This window comes from Neomonachus schauinslandi, chromosome 3 (genome assembly GCF_002201575.2).
Source record: "Neomonachus schauinslandi chromosome 3, ASM220157v2, whole genome shotgun sequence".
Classification (NCBI taxonomy): domain Eukaryota; kingdom Metazoa; phylum Chordata; class Mammalia; order Carnivora; family Phocidae; genus Neomonachus; species Neomonachus schauinslandi.
In genome coordinates this window covers 140,080,905-140,100,403 of record NC_058405.1, presented here as the reverse complement: position 1 = coordinate 140,100,403, position 19,499 = coordinate 140,080,905, and the positions used below count along the sequence as shown (strand labels likewise).

Genomic DNA, 19,499 nt, shown 5'->3' with positions numbered 1-19,499 from the left:
AGAGAACAGGAGGAGAGAGCAGAATTCAATGAAATGAAATGGTTTGGTTTCATTTGAAAGGATTTGGGGCTCAGATCACAGCTGACATAGTCAAGCTCATATAACTAACTGTCTCTTTAATGCCCTGCTGTACTCAATCCTAAACTAGAAACATAGGGTATAGTTGGATATTGAGGGGAAGAATCTTAGATTGCTGGGAATCAGCTAAAACTAATAATCCACCTTTACCCAACTGAGATATAAAACTCGCTGGGAAAATGATGCAAAATTTTGTTCACTTGCAAGAGACAATTGTATTTTATTTGTAAAAAAAGCACTTTTTCTTTTTTTTAAAAAAAGCCACTTTTTGCTGTATTCCAGATGATTTTAAACTCAAACTATAGTGTTTTTCTAATTCATTATATAAATTCTGTCATAGTTGTTAGGTCCATTTATAGCTTCTCCATGTTTCAATGTGTAAAGTAATTCCACCAATGAATCGTGCACCAGAAACACTAGCATCAAGACTTTTAACTGGCTGCATTTGAAAAATTAACTGGATAACTTGAAGCCCACTAAAGATCGTGGCATCTTAAGAAATGAGTTAATTTGCCTACATGGAATGTTTTGATAATGTGAACAAATATATATGTGATGCTCATGTATTCAAATAGTGGCATTTTAAAGTAGCCGTGGCTGAAGAACTCCACTTCTGTCTAATGATATTCGATAGAATGTAAATCAGGCCCAAAGAGTGTTAACAGTCTAGCATGCACATCATTTCTTCCTAGAGAGCCACTGCTTTTCTCTTCAGTAATCTAGAAATATTTGGAGTTGATGGGATTTTCTGCATACGTACAGTAAAGCCATTGAATATGAAAGGCCGTGGCCAGTTCGAACCCTGGCCTCGCAGGAATCCAGAGATCACCACCATTCGCTCACTCCCGGAGCTCTGCAATGTGGCAAACTCCAGACAGGCTCTAGCAACCTGGAGTGTTTCACTTAGCTATAAACTAGAAATTAGCAAAAACGTTATGTCCTTCTACGCTATAAACCTCATATTGGTTATGATTTTTGTCTAGACATTGTTTTCAACAGATCTCAATAGATCGAGGATTGAATGAAATGAATATCAAAACCGGTGGTATGTCATTACTGATATTGTAGGCCTAACAATGGCACATAGCAGCAGAAAGATTTACCAGCCATCTCTGGGTTAAGTAAGCCTTGTTCTTGGGTGCATCTTATGTTTCATACGCTGTAGCTTTGTCTCTGAGAGGGTGTGATTTTGTCAGCGCAGCAAGTGTATGCAAACAGCCTTTTAATTGTTAATAATAGTCTATGTTAAAGGAAAAATTCAAATAGTTATTTAGCTAATACTCAGTAATCTTTAGTTTGTTCCTTAATATGCTTAACTGTAGCATTTTTAAGTGCCATGCTTTTATCTCAAACAATTATTAAAGCTTCAGTATAAATAATTTAGTTGTTGTTTTAATACAGGATTATACTTTGGAGCAGAGGATAAAGTCTGTGATGCAAAAGCCACATCTCACTTTATAACCATTTCCTCTATAAGAGGCCTACCAAAAGAACATTTGTTGTTTTAATTGTAGAACACTCTTATACATTTTCTGTTTTACAGGGGATAATAACTTTCAGGGTAGCATGATGCAGCAACCTTTCCCTGTTGTTCCTTTTATGTATCTGTGCTCTAGTGATGCTGAGAAGCAGATGTGCCCGGGGAATACGGCAAAGTTCACAGGACCTCACTACCCTAGCACATGCTGTTCCCTTTGCCTGAAATATCTCCCCCTCCACCCTTCTGCTGCTTTAGAACCCTGCCCCCCAGGGCAGGCCCCAGCTGTGATGCCTCTTTTTCCTGAAGCTTCCATGATCACCTCCAATCCAGAGAGATTTACCTCTCCTATAACTTCTAGGCTTCTTTGTTGCTCTTTATATCCCATTTTATAATTCCACTCTCTGCTTTGAGTTGTAGTTATTTGCATGCACGTCTTTCTTTCCAACCACTCTTGTGAGTAGGGGTCTTTGGTTTTAATCTTTCTCAATGTCTAGCACATGGCAGGTGCTAAATAATTCTTTGTGCAATAATAAGAACGTTTTCCCCTTGTTGGTGTAGCCTGTTCTTATGGTGGTTCATTTGATATCTTTTTTTATTTGACATTTTAGTGTATAGAGCTTCTCTGAAAATTAACTGACCTCTGCTATTTCCCATATAACGCTGCTTAACATCCTGAAATCTAAGGTCTCAGAAAATTAGGCACCAAGTTTGAATGATGCACTTTCTTTAACGAAGGGAAGAGTTCTAATTACTTTTTTAAATGCAACAAGATGAGTTCCACTGGTAGATAAATGGTTGAGGACTTTCTCTAGTAACATTGTCTTCCCCAGACATTTTGTAAGTTTGTGCTTGGGAGTGTCCTTTCTATACAAGGTGAACACAGTTTAACATTGTGTTTCAAGATCCTAGGCATGTCCCTGAAGTCCAAATTAGAAATAAGGTAAAAAGCAGAAATGGGAGCACAGTGAATTTTAGAAATTTTTAGTGTTATGTTTTTATTTTTATTTTATTTTTTTTCTCAATTTTCTTTTTTTTAATTTATTTTTTTATTTTTTTATTCTTATGTTAATCCCCATACATTACATCATTAGTTTTAGATGTAGTGTTCCATGATTCATTGTTTGTGCATAACACCCAGTGCTCCATGCAGAATATGCCCTCCTCAATACCCATCACCAGGCTAACCCATCCTCCCACCCCCCTCCCCTCTAGAACCCTCAGTCAGAGTCCATCGTCTCTCATGGTTCGTCTACCCCTCCGATATCCCCCCCCTTCATTCTTCCCCTCCTGCTACCTTCTTCTTCTTCTTCTTTTTTTTTTCTTAACATATATTGCATTATTTGTTTCAGAGGTACAGATCTGAGATTCAACAGTCTTGCACAATTCACAGCGCTTACCAGAGCACATACCCTCCCCAGTGTCTATCACCCAGTCACCCCATCCTTCCCACCCCACCCCCCACTCCAGCAACCCTCAGTTTGTTTCCTGAGATTAAGAATTCCTCATATCAGTGAGATCATATGATACATGTCTTTCTCTGTTTGACTTATTTCACTCAACATAATACCCTCCAGTTCCATCCACGTCGTTGCAAATGGCAAGATCTCATTCCTTTTGATGGCTGCATAATATTCCATTATATATATATACCACATCTTCTTTATCCATTCATCTGTCGATGGACATCTTGGCTCTTTCCACAGTTTGGCTATTGTGGACATTGCTGCTATAAACATTGGGGTGCACATACCCTTTCAGATCCCTACTTTTGTATCTTTTGGGTAAATACCCAGTAGTGCAATTGCTGGATCATACAGTAGCTCTATTTTCAACTTTTTGAGGAACCTCCATACTGTTTTCCAGAGTGGCTGCACCAGCTTGCATTCCCACCAACAGTGTAGGAGGGTTCCCCTTTCTCCGCATCCCCGCCAACATCTGTCATTTCCTGACTTGTTAATTTTAGCCATTCTGACTGGTGTGAGGTGGTATCTCATTGAGGTTTTGATTTGGATTTCCCTGATGCCGAGTGATATTGAGCACTTTTTCATGTGTCTGTTGGCTATTTGGATGTCTTCTTTGGAAAAATGTCTGTTCATGTCTTCTGCCCAGACATGTTTTTATTTTTAAAGCAATACATCATCCCATTCTTTATCTTTTTTGTTTGGACCAGTGGGGTCCTGAGAGATGGAGAGGATTTGTGAAAGCAAAAGCCTTTAGTAACAAACATGGAGATAAACAGAAGAGAAAATTCCAGGATGTCATTTCCTGTCAAAGCTCTTCCTCTACCAGTACGTGGTCTGGTTGCTCCTGGGGTGACCTGTGAGACAAGAATCTCGATCCTGAGGAATTCTCTTGTGGAGGTCAATATGGTGGCTTAGGCAACTCTCGAATTCCGACAGTTCTTGGCAAGAAAGGTTTCTTGGACCATTGCCAGTCAGGGGCACAACAGCACTTTTGGTGGAGAAGCAGAAAGCAGACCATTAGAGCTAGACAAATACGTGTCTCCTGTTCATTCGCTGAGGTGTAAAGTAAGTCAGCTTGGTCAACCAGGTCTCTCGGAAGTGACACAAGAGCCATTGTCGATTGGGCTTGATTTGTGCTGCCTAGTTCATGGGTTTTCTGGCTCTTGTCCTTGTTTCTTTCGCTCCTCAACGAAGAAGAGTCCTTGATAAGGAAGTCAGGTTAATCGTGTTACTATTTAACAGTGTCTCAGTTTCACTTGAAGATTTGCCCAGGATTTAGAAGCCATTGACACTGCCTCAGATACAGGACTGAGGATAGCAAAGTGCTCCTACCAAGAATACCACACAGGAATTGGAAAGATGCCAAATGTGAGTGAGTGGTGCCTGCCACTATCTTTATTCCACAAGTCCTTCCCAAATAACATCGAGTAGAAGCTAAGCTCCCTTGTTGCACTTCTCTCCGTGCCCCAGAACTCAAAAGGAAAGTGGATCGTGGCTATGAAGAGTTCTTTCCATCTTGGCATCCAGTGAGGTGTCACTTAGCTGGATCTTTATCTCAAGTGCTAATTGATGCTGTTAACTTTCTGCAGTGATGCCAGGAAATTGTAATGAGGAAATGACACTCCGCTTATCTAGTGCTAGGAGGTTTTATTTAGAGAACCATATGTTTCTTTAGCCGGAGGGCACTAAAGTAAATCACACTATTTAGTATACTTGGAAAGATGAGTTGTTAGGTCTCCTGGTATCATGTAGAAATTGTTGTATACTCAAAAGATGGGACTTCCTTAGCTCTTCAGGAAGGAGCAGGCCTAACGTACAATGCTAGTATATTTCCCATGAATTCAGTCGATTTTTCCTACTCATAGAAACTTCTGTTAAGACCCTTCCTTAGCTCTTCAGGAAGGAGCAGGCCTAACGTACAATGCTAGTATATTTCCCATGAATTCAGTCGATTTTTCCTACTCATAGAAACTTCTGTTAAGACATAATCTTCACTGAGTCATTAAAAGCAGTGTGGCTTCTTTGTGTGTATTTTTTCCTTTTATTAAAATTATAATGTTAACTTAGTGTGAGTATGTGTATGTAAATGTGTGGGTGTACAGTTAAATAGGGGTGTCCATGTAAGCATTTCAGATCAACAAAATGGCTTCTACAGCTACCTGTGTGACTTTCAGTATGTTATTTAACTTCTCTGGGCCTAGTTTTCCGTCTGTAAAATGCTGATTAATAATGGTACCTACCTCACAGAGTATTATGAGGACTAAATGAGCTAATACACGTAATACATTTAGAACTGTGCTTGGCACATTCAATAATATTAGTCACTATTATTATCACTTCATGTTATCAACTTCTAAGTTTTTATTTGTATATTTTCTTATTTGTATCCAACCATCTACCTTAACTGGATTTAAGCATTCTTGGTTCCTAATAAGTAAAGAAATTATGTTCCACTTTTCTCCTCCCTTGGGACCGTTATTTTTTCCAGCCAGACAGAGAATACTATGAGAAGTCCTTGAGCCCACAAACTAAGAGCAATTACAAGTCAGTGATGATCTACAATGATATTTATGAAAAGATATTCAGGAACTTAGGTACTGTGTGCAGTCAATATAAGGCTATTGACCTCGGGTGGTCAGGGTTCTATGCTAAGGAAATCACGTACATCCCCCTTTAGTTGAAATATAGAATTAAAACCTGGCTCGTTTTGTCCGTTGTCACTTCTACCCACCTACTTACACATGTGCTCACACACACACACACACACACACACACACACACACACCACCTGTATTCTGCTTGCTGAGGAAAATGAATGAAAACATTAGTATAATCATCTTCAAGTGCATACAGGTGTATAAGGAAAACTGACATTAAAAAAGTTATTATTTTAGAAATTTTGTAATGAGAACTATTTTATAAGTTTATCATCCATTTCATCTTTATAACTAAGCTAATACGCCATATAATATATGTCTCAATTTGGTTTGTTTTTTTTTTTGCCAAATGCATGTTTTTATTTTCAGGGTCTACTCAAAATGAAATTGAAGCGAATATACTTAGATTCTTTTGTTAATATGTGTATCTGTGCTAGATGCCCAAAATATAAAATCCTTATTCTTTAGGCAGAGAGAAAATTTCCAAATGCCAATAAATTAATTAAATGTTTTCTTGTTTTCCTGTAATTTGTTTTTGTCTTTTAAAGATTTTTAGTAGTCACTTGTCTTGATCCCTTTTCTTCCTTTTGAGCTAGTATCCAAGTCACAGTTCCACCTGTGCTTTGCGTATAAGTGAATGTAACACTAACTGCTTTGACTTCAGAATCACTTCTGAGATTAGAAACAAGGACTGTCCTTCCTTTGTGGCTTAAATTATCCATTCTTGGAACTGGGATCTTCAAAATGCTGCATGAAGCACACGTAGACGACTCTAAAATGTAGCTCCATTTCCACTCACCAGCAGGTTGCTGTGTTACATCAGTTGCTCTCAGAGAGAGCAGAGCCTAGATGAAAGTAGATGCAGGGCAAGCAGGTTTTTAGCTGAAGGGAAACAAAATGGAATGTCTGTGGAAGGACACTCACAGCAGCTTGTTGCCAGCTCAGTGTTTGAAAGTAACCCCAACGGGCAGTGCGGGAGGGCACAAGGCATCACAGTTGTGCCCTGGCCCTGTTGTCCACTCATAATAATGTCTGGTTTTTAAAGACACAGGTCCTCTGTGCTGTAGAGAAGGTTTCAATCACAAAACCCCCTTAGGAACTGGTCTACCACTTCATTAAATGCCAGAAACATAGTTGAGTGCTGAGTAGTAAATGTCCGTGGTGCCTATGATTGAATGTATATTTTCCTGCATGATCATCCATTGTGGTGTTTGTAAATAGCAAAAAAATGAGCCTGATTTGTTCTCCTTTGTAGAGCCAGGCCGAGGCCCACTACAAAGGAAGTAAACATGCCAAGAAGGTCAAAGCACTAGAGGCAACGAAAAATAAACCCAAAATGGTTTCTTCCAAGGACAGCGCAAAGGCTAATCCCAGCTGCTCCATCACTCCAATCACAGGCAACAGCTCTGACAAATCAGGTCAATGACACTTTTTGTTCTTTACATTCTTTGTTTCTCTGGGTCCCCTGCCCCAACCCCATTCTCCTCCCCTCAGCTGTTGCATGTTACTCTCCATGATTTGTTTTTATAATATTAATATGTTTCCTTCACAGGAAGGGTTATGTGTTTGCACGGAACCTAAGCATTTGATGTTACCATTCCATGTTGTTAAAATATATACATTTAAGTATATATATGTGTGTGTGTGTGTGTGTGTAAACATATATATATATATATATATATATGTATATATGCATGAAAGTGAAGTAGAGGCTACTTGGTCATAATGTGTTTAGAAAAAAATTGAGAAATGGACCTAAAATACTGAGTTTATTACCTTTTTATTCATTTTATGTTTGGTTTTTGCTACAGACTTTTTCAGTGAAGGAATGCTTAAAGTTGTTTATTAAAGACTTTTTTATATTCTTTTACCACAGCAAAGGGGAGGGGAGGGTCAAAAAGGTGAAGTTTTCTGAGGGTGGCATTATTAAATGAATCTGGAAATGTGTTCAGTCATAAAAGATTTTGATTTTTGAAGGTCTGTGTAGAGTTCCCCTCAGAGTTACAAGTGAACTTGAGGATTTTAAGGGAACTTTTTAAAGAGCTATGATTGACTAGCAGAAGAGCGTTACATAATTGGAAATGGGCTACTACAGGAAATGCCTCTTAAGAAGAGTCTGTATTTCATAGTCCAATGAATCAGCAGTTTTTCTGAGTAGGTTCAAACTGAATGATTCAGAAAGAAGAGAAAAAAATCATTTTTCTAGCATGTACACCATGAAATTGGATGTTTAAAAGGTTTTCACACACTCACAACTGCCCCTCAGGCCCAATATGGAGAAGTCATCTTGTTTCAGTGACTAATTAAGGAACAAGGTCTATGAAAGGAGACTAAGAGCATATATCCCTTTCTCAATGTTTGACTCTCTCTTTAGGGACCTCTCTGTTGTTGGAAGCACCCACACGTGCACACGCGCACATGCACGCATGCACACACACACTTCTGATTCTCTTCTGCTCTTCAAATAATTGTAGAATTTTAGGAGAAGACTTAAGAATGCTTTCTTGTGGCTGCTCAGGGCTTTGGAGAAGAGCAAATCTACTACTATAAGAAGTTTCAGAAAGTCTGGTAAGCCAAAAGACTATTTAGGAAGGGACAATTATTGATTAGGTCCCAGGAATGGTGGTTCCAACAGCTCTGCAGCCTAGGAGTGAGTTAACCCAAATTTGATAATAAAAACGTTTGTTCTTTGTGTGATAGAATCACCAAATCATGTTATCTGATGAACAGATGATAAATACTGGATTATTACATCACAGTTCTCCCCTTCTAAAGAACAAAGTATTTTTATGTATATTATCTAATTAATCCTTCACACAGGTCTATCAGATATTAGGGTTTACAAAATAGCAAACCGAGGCGGGGTCCACAGTGCAGGACTTATTTACCGGAGGTTACCCAGTGTTTGGAAGAACAGGATCCATCATCTCCTGACTTCCTGCCTGGTTTCATTTTCTACAGGATATTGTTGCCTCTATGAAACAACACCCTGCCAAAGGTTTTATTACCTGAATTATGCTCCTTAAGCACAGCAGAACTTATACACAAGATGATAAAAAAATGGAAGTTAGTGTCACTCCATTCTTTCAGCTTATTTTCTGTCTTGAGCTGACACAGTTGGTAGGTATTGTAAATGTTCCAGTATTGCTGTTGTGTGTGCTCAGTGCTCCCCTTAGTTATATTATTATTTGGGAGTTGGGTTTGTCCAGGGATAGTAGTAAAAGTATTGAGCAGGGAAAAAAAGTTAAAAATGGAAATTGAGAAGGATCAATGAAAGAAGAACCAATAAAAGTACAGAAGACAATTAAAGAAGGAAAGATGTGGAAGAAGAGGAAAAGAAGTATAAAAAAGAAGTCAAAGACTAGGGGATAGACCCAAGGAAAGAGGAATATAGAAATAGAAAATCAGGGGCTTGGGTCACAATCACAGCATTTCTTATACCTATATGGTAACCAATGAGCATATGTTAAAGTTTAAACAACTCAAGGCATTTATTCCTACCATCAAATACTAGTGAGGTCTCAATGACAGAGACTGTCTAAGCACTTGTGTTTGCCTAGTAAGCAATAGGAACACACCAGGGTCAAGTATAGCAGTGGTGTAAACAAGGAAAGAGAATTGAGATCTAGAATGACCCTAGGGGATGAGAGTGGGGAGAGAGGAAAACAAATCCCAACCACAGAATCTCTTCTTCAGCAGCTATGTGGTGGTCTCTAATCCTGCATCCTCCACTTGCTCTGCACTTCTCTATCCACCCCAGAATACTTGGTCTAATAGTATTGACTTCACCCACTGTGTCACTGCCGAGACTTGGACCAGAAGTAATGGCAACCACCTATATTTTGGGGTTACCTCATTTTCTATGTTTCCTTACTCAAAATCTGTGTAAATGATTTGATAATTCATTGGCTGGGTCATTCAAATTATTTCTTCATTCCCCCATGTTTTCTATAAATATTAATACTAATAAAATACTTCATTTGTTCTATCATATCCACAAAGGCAATACCAAAGTTGTTAGAGATGGCACTATTTAAAAATAAAGTGGGTTGTATTTGTTAAATAGATATTCTTCTGTCAACTTCAAATGAATATCAGCCTCTAAGCAAGAATTCCCACATATATGTAGTACAATTTTCAAGTTGGAAAATTAGAAACTTTGCCCAGATGGGAAATCTGGTCTAAACAATGTGATATGTAACCTATTGCTAACTACCTATTTCTAAATCCTTAAAAAGCTCCCACAGCTTTGTCAGAGTTACAGATTTTTTGGAAACTGGTTTTTATTCCATTTTAAACCCTATTTTAGAGGGATCCTAAGTAGCTCAGTCAGTTAAGCATCTCACTCTTGATCTCAGGTCTTGATCTCAGGGTCATGAGTTCAAGCCCAGCGTGGAGCCCACTTAAAACAAACAAACACCAAAAAAAAAAAAAAATCCCTGTTTTAAACGAACAGAAGACACAAAAACCAGTCTTTCATAAATGGTCTAGGTGGACTGTAGAGAGGAAGAAGAAGGAGAAGAGAAGAGGAATAGTGACTGCGGCACTTAATTGACCAAATGTTTTATTTCAGACAACACTGTCTCTAAGGAATCAGCCAGAAATTAGAGTAACAGTCACAGTGAAAAATCATGGTTGACTGCCAATTCTTATGAGACTGAAGTTGCCTACCAGTGGTCTTTCTCTTCTGAATGAAGAGTTCCTATCAAGTGGGCTTAAGCAGTATCTACATGATTCTTAGATATTTAAATCAAAATGAATGTATTTATTACTTGATGTCTCAGCCACCAGATTTCAAATATCCAGGCTCACAACATCATATGATTGACTAATTCAATTTCCATCCTCATATTTTAGCATCAATAACTTAGCAATAGAGGGCAAATCTTGTTCAATGAGGGCAAATTTTGAGGGAGAGGAAATAGCCAGATGTTAAGGGACGGAGCTTTTGGGAGGGCAGCTTCCTGGGATTCACCAAATATCAGTCAAGGAAAAGTGTCATTTCAGAGTATCTAAGAAGGAGCATGGGACCCACAGATGACCTCTGTCTATTCCTCAAGAGCACAGATTATTTATTCTAAGAAGTGGCCTAGCGATCTTACAAGAGTTAGAAAAGCTTTATCACTTGCCATTTTGGCACTTGGGACAACCATATATTTTTTTAATTTTATGATCCATTTGGAGATATCATGTGGCTCACATTGTAGCTGAATCTGTGCAATCCAAATAAATTTGTTATAATGGAGCTATCAGATATAAACATTTCAGGGTATCGTGGCAAGCTTTCTTTTTTTCCTCTGAGGTCAGTAAACAAAATGAATTTAAACCATAATAGCTTGTATTTCATTTATTGTAAGAAGTTCTGACCACATGATTGAAAAAATTAAATATGTTTCATTAAAGGCAGTTAAAAATAGTTGTCCCATTCACCTTTTAGAAGTTGGGATTGAATTAAATGTAAAATCCAAAGAAATGGTTTCATGGTCTCCCAGGATCTATCCCAACTTTTAATGATGCATCAGTGGGAGTTCAAAACATGGTAGGAGGGAGGAGAAATGTGCTTTAGGAGAATTAGGGTCAAAACACAGCAAGCATTAAGCAGCTTCAGGAAGATGGCGAGAACATATTAACCAGACACTCGACCCAAATTTCTCCCTGGAGTTCAAGTGTCATAATGCCATATGACAGTACACTTCCCTGTGATAATACGCCCTATACATCAAATTGAATGCTCTTTGTGACAGCATTTAACCCCTCATAACAGGTTCAGAAAAACCCAGAGCCTTCAAAGAGCCGTATTTCTTGAAAATAATAAAATATTTTTATAATCAACCTTGATAAAATATTGTGGTAGTCAACCTAATGGTACATATGTCTAGTCTTTAGTCCTAGATTTTTTTTTAATTAATTAGATATCAAATGGGGAAAATCCATTTCTAGCTCAAAGTATAGAAAGCTATTTAGAGCTAAACAGCCTTTAATTAGTTTCTGTCTAAGCAGATGAAAGCAGATGGAATGATTCAAAATGCCATAGATGTATTTATAAATGCAATTAAAAGCAAAGATAATGAAACCAGCATGTTCTGCTTGAACTATAACAATAGGAACACCTTAAATTTGTTCAATTTATAAAATCCAGTCACATATATGTTTTTGTATGACCCTCTCAATATCCCTGTGACTATTAGGGCAGAAATTAGTATCCATCTTTCATTCATTCATGCAACAAACTTTATATCCATTTATTTACTGAAGAAATATTTATTATTTATACTAAATGATGTAATATCCAGATACTAGGGTGCAACAGTGAACACAAAAATATTTTCTTGCCCTCGAGGAGCTTCCAACCTATTATGTGTTTTTTTTAATGTGTTGGATATTAGGGCTACAAAGAAAAATAATATATGGTTACCACCTTCAAGCTGCTCCCCAAAATATGGTAATGATGAGGAACCTGGGTCTAAGAAAAGTGAAATAGTTCATGTGTGGTTGCACCATTCCTATCCCAATAAGGTCAGACTTCTGTCTCAAGCTATGTCATTACTCCCATTACTTCTAAACTTCTCTTCCCTAGGAATAAATACAAGTATCTCAATGGGCAAAGTCAGAAACCACTAAACCACTTTTTTAAGAATTAGTGAGTAGAACCGTACATTACTTTAGTTCCCCCCCCCCCAGTTTTTATTTAAATTCCAGCTGTTAACATAGAGTGCAATATTAATTTCAGGTGTAGAACCTATCGATTCATCACCCATGCACAACACCCGATGCTCATCACAAGTGCCCTCCTTAATACCCAGCACCTGTTTAACCCCAACCCCCTGCCCACCTCCATATATTACTTTTAAATTACTTGCTGACTGTTGATATTTTTCAGGAGAAACTATGGCACTGTAAGAAACATTAAGACTTTGTTTTATTAATAATCCTTAGTTCCTATGCAATATGTTTGTAGCATTTAACTGCAATAGAACAAAGCTTTAGACATTATAGATCTTTTCCAGAGCAAGTTTGAATGAAAACACTCATTTCGGGTAAATGACAAATGTTCTCAAAGCTCCAGTTTGACGATTACAGATTTTACGTATCTAGAGCCAAATATACTCACTGAAATAGAGGTGGACACCGGGTAGGGCATCCCCAATATGGCAGAAGCCTTGAACTGCCCTCTAAAGGGTCCAGCTGGGTTGTCCTAAACTCTCTCCACAGATTCAGTAGCGTTTTGAATTATTCCATCTAAAATATTCCCACTGGGGATAGGGAGATGGTTTTGTTTAGCCCATCCCCATGATCGTACCATGGGAACTGTGAGATGACAGTGTCAGAAAAGACAAAAGAAGGAAGGAAAGGGGATAGAATACCACAAAACAGCTCATTTTCGTCTTCAGCGTATTGTGCTTCTGCATTGTGGCAATTCTTCGGGTATGAACCCAGAGTAGTTATCAACTAGTAGATCAGTAGGATTTACCTGGAAAGGCTATAGTTCAGCTTTTTATGGTTACCCTATTGCTTTATGAAAGTGTATTTTCCGTTTTGTCGAAGAGTCTTTCTGCCAAGGATACAAATGGCGAGACACTTGCCTCGTCATTTTTATGGGTTCCCCTGTGTGTTTCATAGTTTTTATGTGTTGTTACAAATGGGGCCAAGTTTTCCAAATGACAACTTCTCATTTCCGCTGACTGCCGCAGGACACCATCGATTAGCCAGCAAGGTCTTTGTAACTGCCTCTTCCCCGCTTTCTGTCTCTAGCAACAGGACCTTGTGCTGTTGAGTTGAAGAAAATGATGGTTTTCTGCTTTGGCAGCATCTGTCATTTATAGACAAGTGCCATCATAAACTTGGCATACATCTATCCAAATCCGGGAGGCCGAGATTTAGTATCCCTCATAAAATAATAGATTAACTATATTTACGACAAACATCTTAAGTCTGAAATTCTGGGGTACAATCATGTAGAACATAAATTGAGTCCCATCTGTCTAAAGAGAACAGACCATTATACCAAGGCTCGTATTTTTATGAAATGTACATATATCATTAAGACTTTCGAAGTCAATTTAAAAAATGAAACTGCCTCCATCTTTGCCCATCCACCTTGAATTTGACAACAGCATCCTGCCAGGCAAGGCTGAAGATTCTTAGTTAAGTGTTTGTCAGACTCTGGAAACTAACTTCTGAAACTTGTGAGGATTTTATATTGCTTCGAAATAAGACTGAGTATTTAGTTTCTCCACTTCGAAAGCTATTTCCTTAGCATCACTCTAAGAAAGTGAACCAAAAGTTGAGACTCCCTTATGATTTGCTGAGGATCTATTAACTTGTAATTTACTAGGGATATGTTATAAACCATTCCAAAAAGCAAAACCTTGGCTATCTCCTCATTAAGGCTTATATCACTATCGAAAACTTTCCTCATCTTCCGACATATTTTAACTGGTATTCTTCTCTTTTGATTACACTTATTTACAACCTTTTGGCATTGGCAAGATATCAGAATATAAGAAGATTTTATATGTACATCGAATAATTTTGTAAATGCACAACCAAAAATGCCCCTGAGGTTTTAACAAAGATTATTACATACATTTTATGACATTCCACTTATTTGCTTCAGGAAGAATTCTCTGACAGTGAAATATTTTTTGAGATGGGTGGATGATCAAATAGAATCACCCAGTAAATATTTGTAGATTCTGTGTTCAGGGCACTGGTACCAGGCACTTTGGGGGATTCTAGGCCCAATTCTAATGGTACCACACAAAATTTAGCTTTATGGTATAAAACTTAAAGTATTTTTCATAGAAACACTTACAAAATATTTTCCCCTTCCCTGATTTCTTGCTCTGAGAAGTACTGAGAATCAGTATTTCATGCTGCACCTGGCAGTATTGTGGATACTGGGCATGGTATCACACATTAATAGTTTGGTGCCCTCATTTTTATAGGCCAGCTCTATTCAATAAAATACTCTGTGGTGATGAAAATGGTCTGTAATCTGTGTTGTCCAACATGAGTGCCATGAGCCACACATAGTTATTCAGCACTTTAAACGTGGCTTGTGCTATTGAGAAACTGAATATTTAATTTTATTTAATTTTAAGTACTCCACATGGCTACTGAATTGGACAGTGCATCTGTAGACTGTGGTACTCTTTGCTCTTTTAACTAGCCATGACTCTAGAGAAGGCATTACATTCTCTGAGCCTCTGTTTTCTCATCTATAAATTGGGAATAATGCCCTCCCTGCATCACAGTGGTGTTTTATGAATCAAATGAAAAGATTTTGCAGATGCTTGGCAAAATGTAAAGCATAATAAAAATGCCCATTATTGATGTTCTTACAGTTTGGGGTTTTTTTCCTTTTGTGGGGCTGTCCCTTCTTGCTGCTATCCGTGAAAGGTGATAGGTGCCCCTTGTGGTGGGCAGATACCATCATCTTCCATTATGCCACACCTATTATAGTTTATTCTAGAAAACCAGGTCCAATCTTATTAGAATGATATGCCAAAAATAATTTTAACAGCAGTACTACTAATAATTAATGTGTAACTGAATGATTATTGTGCGCCCGATGTTAATATGCTAAATGTCTTATATATACTATCTTATTTAATGATATAGTCCTCTGATGGACACTAGAAAGTGAGATCTAGTGAGGGGAAATGGTGGCTTAGAGTCATTCAGAGAGAAGGTAGCTTCAAGCCCAGATTCTCACCCAGGCAGCCGCTCAAATTCACTACCATGCTATGCCACCTTTGGACGAAGGTGCATGAACTTTAACCGCATGTGCTTTCTGAAGGTTATTTGAGATTTTTTTCACAAAGTGACACTTCTAGACATCTGACACCTCAGAAAGGTGCATTATTTCTATTCCCACCCTCTTTTACAACTGGTTTTATTTTTGAGAAATCAAGTTTTGAGTGTCTCTGAATAAGGATATATTAACCAAGGTATGATTTTTGAGTGTCATTTACCTACTTTGTATGTATAATGTAGTAAAAAGAGCATGAGCTTGAAGTCAGACAGATTAGCTCCACTTCTCACTGACCAGATAACCTTAATCAAATCATGTTCACCGACCTGTTTTCCCATCTGTTAGAAGGGAGGGCCAAGACCTACCTCCCAGAGTTGTCAGGATTAATGAATCAATAATGGAAGGCTCGGTGCCTATCACATAACAGATACTCAATAAATGCTAGCCATAAAAGGCAACCATTGTTCAAAGAAATTTCCCATCCCCGTCCTTTTGACTCTATGACCATTCCATGCCTTGCTGCCATGCAACAGTGACCTGTACTTACATTCCTCTTTATGTGCTTGTTTTATCATCTCATAGTAATTATTTACACTTGTGTTTTCCTTCCAGACATTAAGGCTTGATGAGCCTGACTCTCCCAGTGGGACATGTAAAGATGTGGAAGGACCTCCTTGGTCTTCCTCACATTTCTATACATGGAGGAAATGTCTTTCTACTCATTCTCCCACTGCTTAAAGTATCTCGTCTGTTATGGCCTCTGCAGCTCCCGGCACTTCATCCTGCACATGGCAGTCACATAGGTAGCATATATTAAATTAATACCGTTCAGAAGACCTTCACAGGGAAGCTGCAACACCTTCTCTAGTGTATGGACATGGCGAGAGGACACCGGTTAGCTCTTTTTCCTTTGTCTTCAATAAGATGGATACCCCACCTCATAGGTCAGCAATCTGCCCTCTACACAGTTACAGTATTAAAAGAAAGGATATCCCAACACATCTCCATTTGTTGAGGCAGAAAACTGGGTGCTACCTGTGGAGAAGCAGCCCCGCCTGGAGCCAGGGTTGGCCACTGAGGAGGAGAGGGGAGGCTGTGATGGGAATAAGAAACACGCTCCTGCCTGACAAGTCCCTGCTGGCATTTATGTCAGTAAATGAGAAACTTACCAGCTCATACATTTTATTTCTGGCTTCTTGTAAAAAAATTTCTTAGTGTGCAATTTTTTACATAATTTGTGTATGCTATTAATTAGTTAGCCTCTAGGAAATATGTGCTTTGTTTTCTTTCAAATATGAAATGACATAAATACTAGAATTTCTTGTCACAACAGAGATTATTTTATTCCTTGCTTACAAATATTTGAACTTCTGTCATAGTTTTATGATAATTTTTACTCATTTAACTAGCAAAATGGCCATATTTAAGTTAAAACAATTTGTCTTTCCTACAATATCTTTGTTCTTAGTTCTCTGTTAATAAAGAAAATATTTTTACTCAATGGGAAATTAATTAGGATACCACATTTTGAGTTAAGGAAAACTTATTCATTTTATTCTTTTCAACAAAAATTTTATCCAGTCCTTTGATTAACCCATAAGATTAAATATCCAGTAAGACTTTTTCTGAGTATTTTGAAAAACCACTAGTAGATGTCTGTTTATGTCACTTACAGCATTTTAAATTGAGAGAACCCTTTTAGAAAACAACATCATAGAATAAATAAAAAAACCATAAAAATGTTCATCCCATTAGACTAGTTAATTCCTCTTCCTGTAGTTTATACTAATGAAATAATCCTAAATACAAAGCAAAAAGAATAAAAAGTTACATATGAAAATGCCTACTCTAGCAGTATTTGTATTAATGAAAAGTGGAAACAAGATGATCAGTACCAGGGAAGTTATTTCAATAAAGTACTTATACCCACTACGATATTATGCAGCCTTACAGTAAATGAAAGCAACGTGAAGAATTCATGTAATACACTAGATCAAAAGTTACAAAATGAGTTGTTCATGCATGTATGTATTAAGCCCCCACTGAATACGCTGTGTCATGCTAGGCACTGGGTATGTGATAGTGAATCAGGTGGACTCGGGCCACGCCCTCCTGAGAGTATACCCTCTGGAAGGGTAAATGCTGAACAAGTAATAAGCTACATGAAAAGAGATGGGTGCTGAACTTGTCTGGGAAGGAAAGGAAGTCCTAGGCAGAGGACTTAAGCTCCCTCTGCCTGATGGGAAGGAAGGTAGCCTTGCAAACAGGGGCCCTGGTTTGGGGGTGGTGGGTGCGAGTGGAAGGGAAGAAGGACCAGTACACCACAGGACTCAGATGTGAAAGACGGCCTGGTTTACATAATCGAAGCACTGAGAGGACACCTGGGGACAAGGAAGGGAATTTAGGGTGTTGGTAAAAAAGTGGTTGAAATGATGGCTAGGAACAGAAAGAAGTCAGCATGAAGTGACGGGTGTCAACACAGAGGTTCTTAACCACTTTGGGTGCCATGGATTCCTGTGGCCTATGCTCAGAATTATGTTTTTATTTGTTTTCATTGCTTTTTTTTAAAGTAATCTCTACAACCAGCGTGGGGCTCGAACTCACGACCCTGAGATCAAGAGTCCCATGCTCCACTGACTGAGTCAGGCAGGTGCCCCTCAGAAGGATGTTTTTAAATCCATAAAATGAAACTTAATAGTTTTACAAAGAAAACCAAGTATACTGAATACTGTTGTTGAATTTTTATGATGATATAGTGACATAACAATAAGGCGTTAAATAAGATCTAGCAACAGGTCTAATGTCAATGATAATTTTGAAGTAATGTGAGGCATAAACAGTTTCAAGCTTTTTATGACTACTGTAATATCTGATGAAAATAACTTATTTCTATTGGTGGACAGGGTTGCAGGTACTGTTAAGACTGCTGGAGTTTTTTGCCTTCTTTTGTAATTGAAGAAATGCTAAATTTCAATCAGAGATAAATGAAAATAAAGGGTTTTTTGGGTTTTTTTGCCACCCAAGTTCATGGATCCTGTGAACTTGGGAGTCCATAGACCAACCCCCAGGTTAAAAACTCCTGCTTAGTGTGGGAAGCTTATGGGTTTTTTTTTTTCCCCCTCTATTTCCACATACTGTTATTTGCAATAATAACTTCCAATGACTAGATGAGTTTATATATCTCAGGGCGTGGGTAGGATGGGAAAGAAATTTGTAGCCATAAGGCCCCATGTCACAGTATTCCTAAGGGATCTAGATGATGAGAACCTCTAGACAGCCCTTTGGGTGCCCAGGCCTCTTGAATTAACATCACTTTTTAAAGGAGACTCTCTATGGTCAACAGACTTTCTCCTGCAACCCATAGGCCTTAAAGAAAAAGCCGCCTTTGACAATTTCATAATAAAGCAGCAGATTGAATTTGGGCACAAATGCTAGATTCAAAATGTGAAAGTATGATTGGCTTTTAGCAGCAGTATATTTTTTAAAGGATTAGTAGTTTTCTTACACTTGGGCAGTCCAGCCGCTGAATGTCTGTAGCCTCCTTAGGACAGGCAGTACCCAGTCAGTCCATAAAGAGTGGCAGCCCACACCCATCTCCCTGGGGCAGCCTGACGCAATGAGCTTGTTTGAAGAAAGTAATGGTTTTTTGTTTTTTTTTTTATTTTCTCTATTAAATAAAGATACATTTTTTAGATGAAGAAAGACTCGGTGCCCTCAATATCTCTCAGGCTGACCTTTCCCTTGTCAGTCTACCTGGAGTTTCAAAGCTAACCCCTAAATTCTGTATCTAGAGAGGGAAGAGATGGGAGGAGCAGAATTCAGATGTTTTTCCTTATACCTTGTGAATCCATGTTTCCTCTGTAAAGGGCCACTCATTTAGAAGGAAAAGAACCTACTCCTCATTCCACCTAGAAAATTAGTTTTTAGTCTTAGTCCTGGCTTTGAATCATTACTGGACCTACTCCCTGAGGGACTTGATTTGAGTGACAGGAGTTACTTATTCTATATTCCATAATAAAGCTGCCTCAGAAATAACTGTTTCACATCTCTCAGTGACAAATCGG

The 19,499-nt window shown here is 38.2% G+C and overlaps 1 protein-coding gene across 1 annotated transcript in view; it reads left to right on the top strand.

Annotated features, from left to right (window-relative positions):
- ZNF385B (zinc finger protein 385B) overlaps positions 1–19,499 on the top strand; it is a 304,024-nt gene that overhangs the window by 268,842 nt on the left and 15,683 nt on the right. Inside the window, 1 exon segment of the mRNA XM_021702763.1 lies at positions 6,934–7,096. Coding sequence (XP_021558438.1) covers positions 6,934–7,096 — 163 coding nt within the window.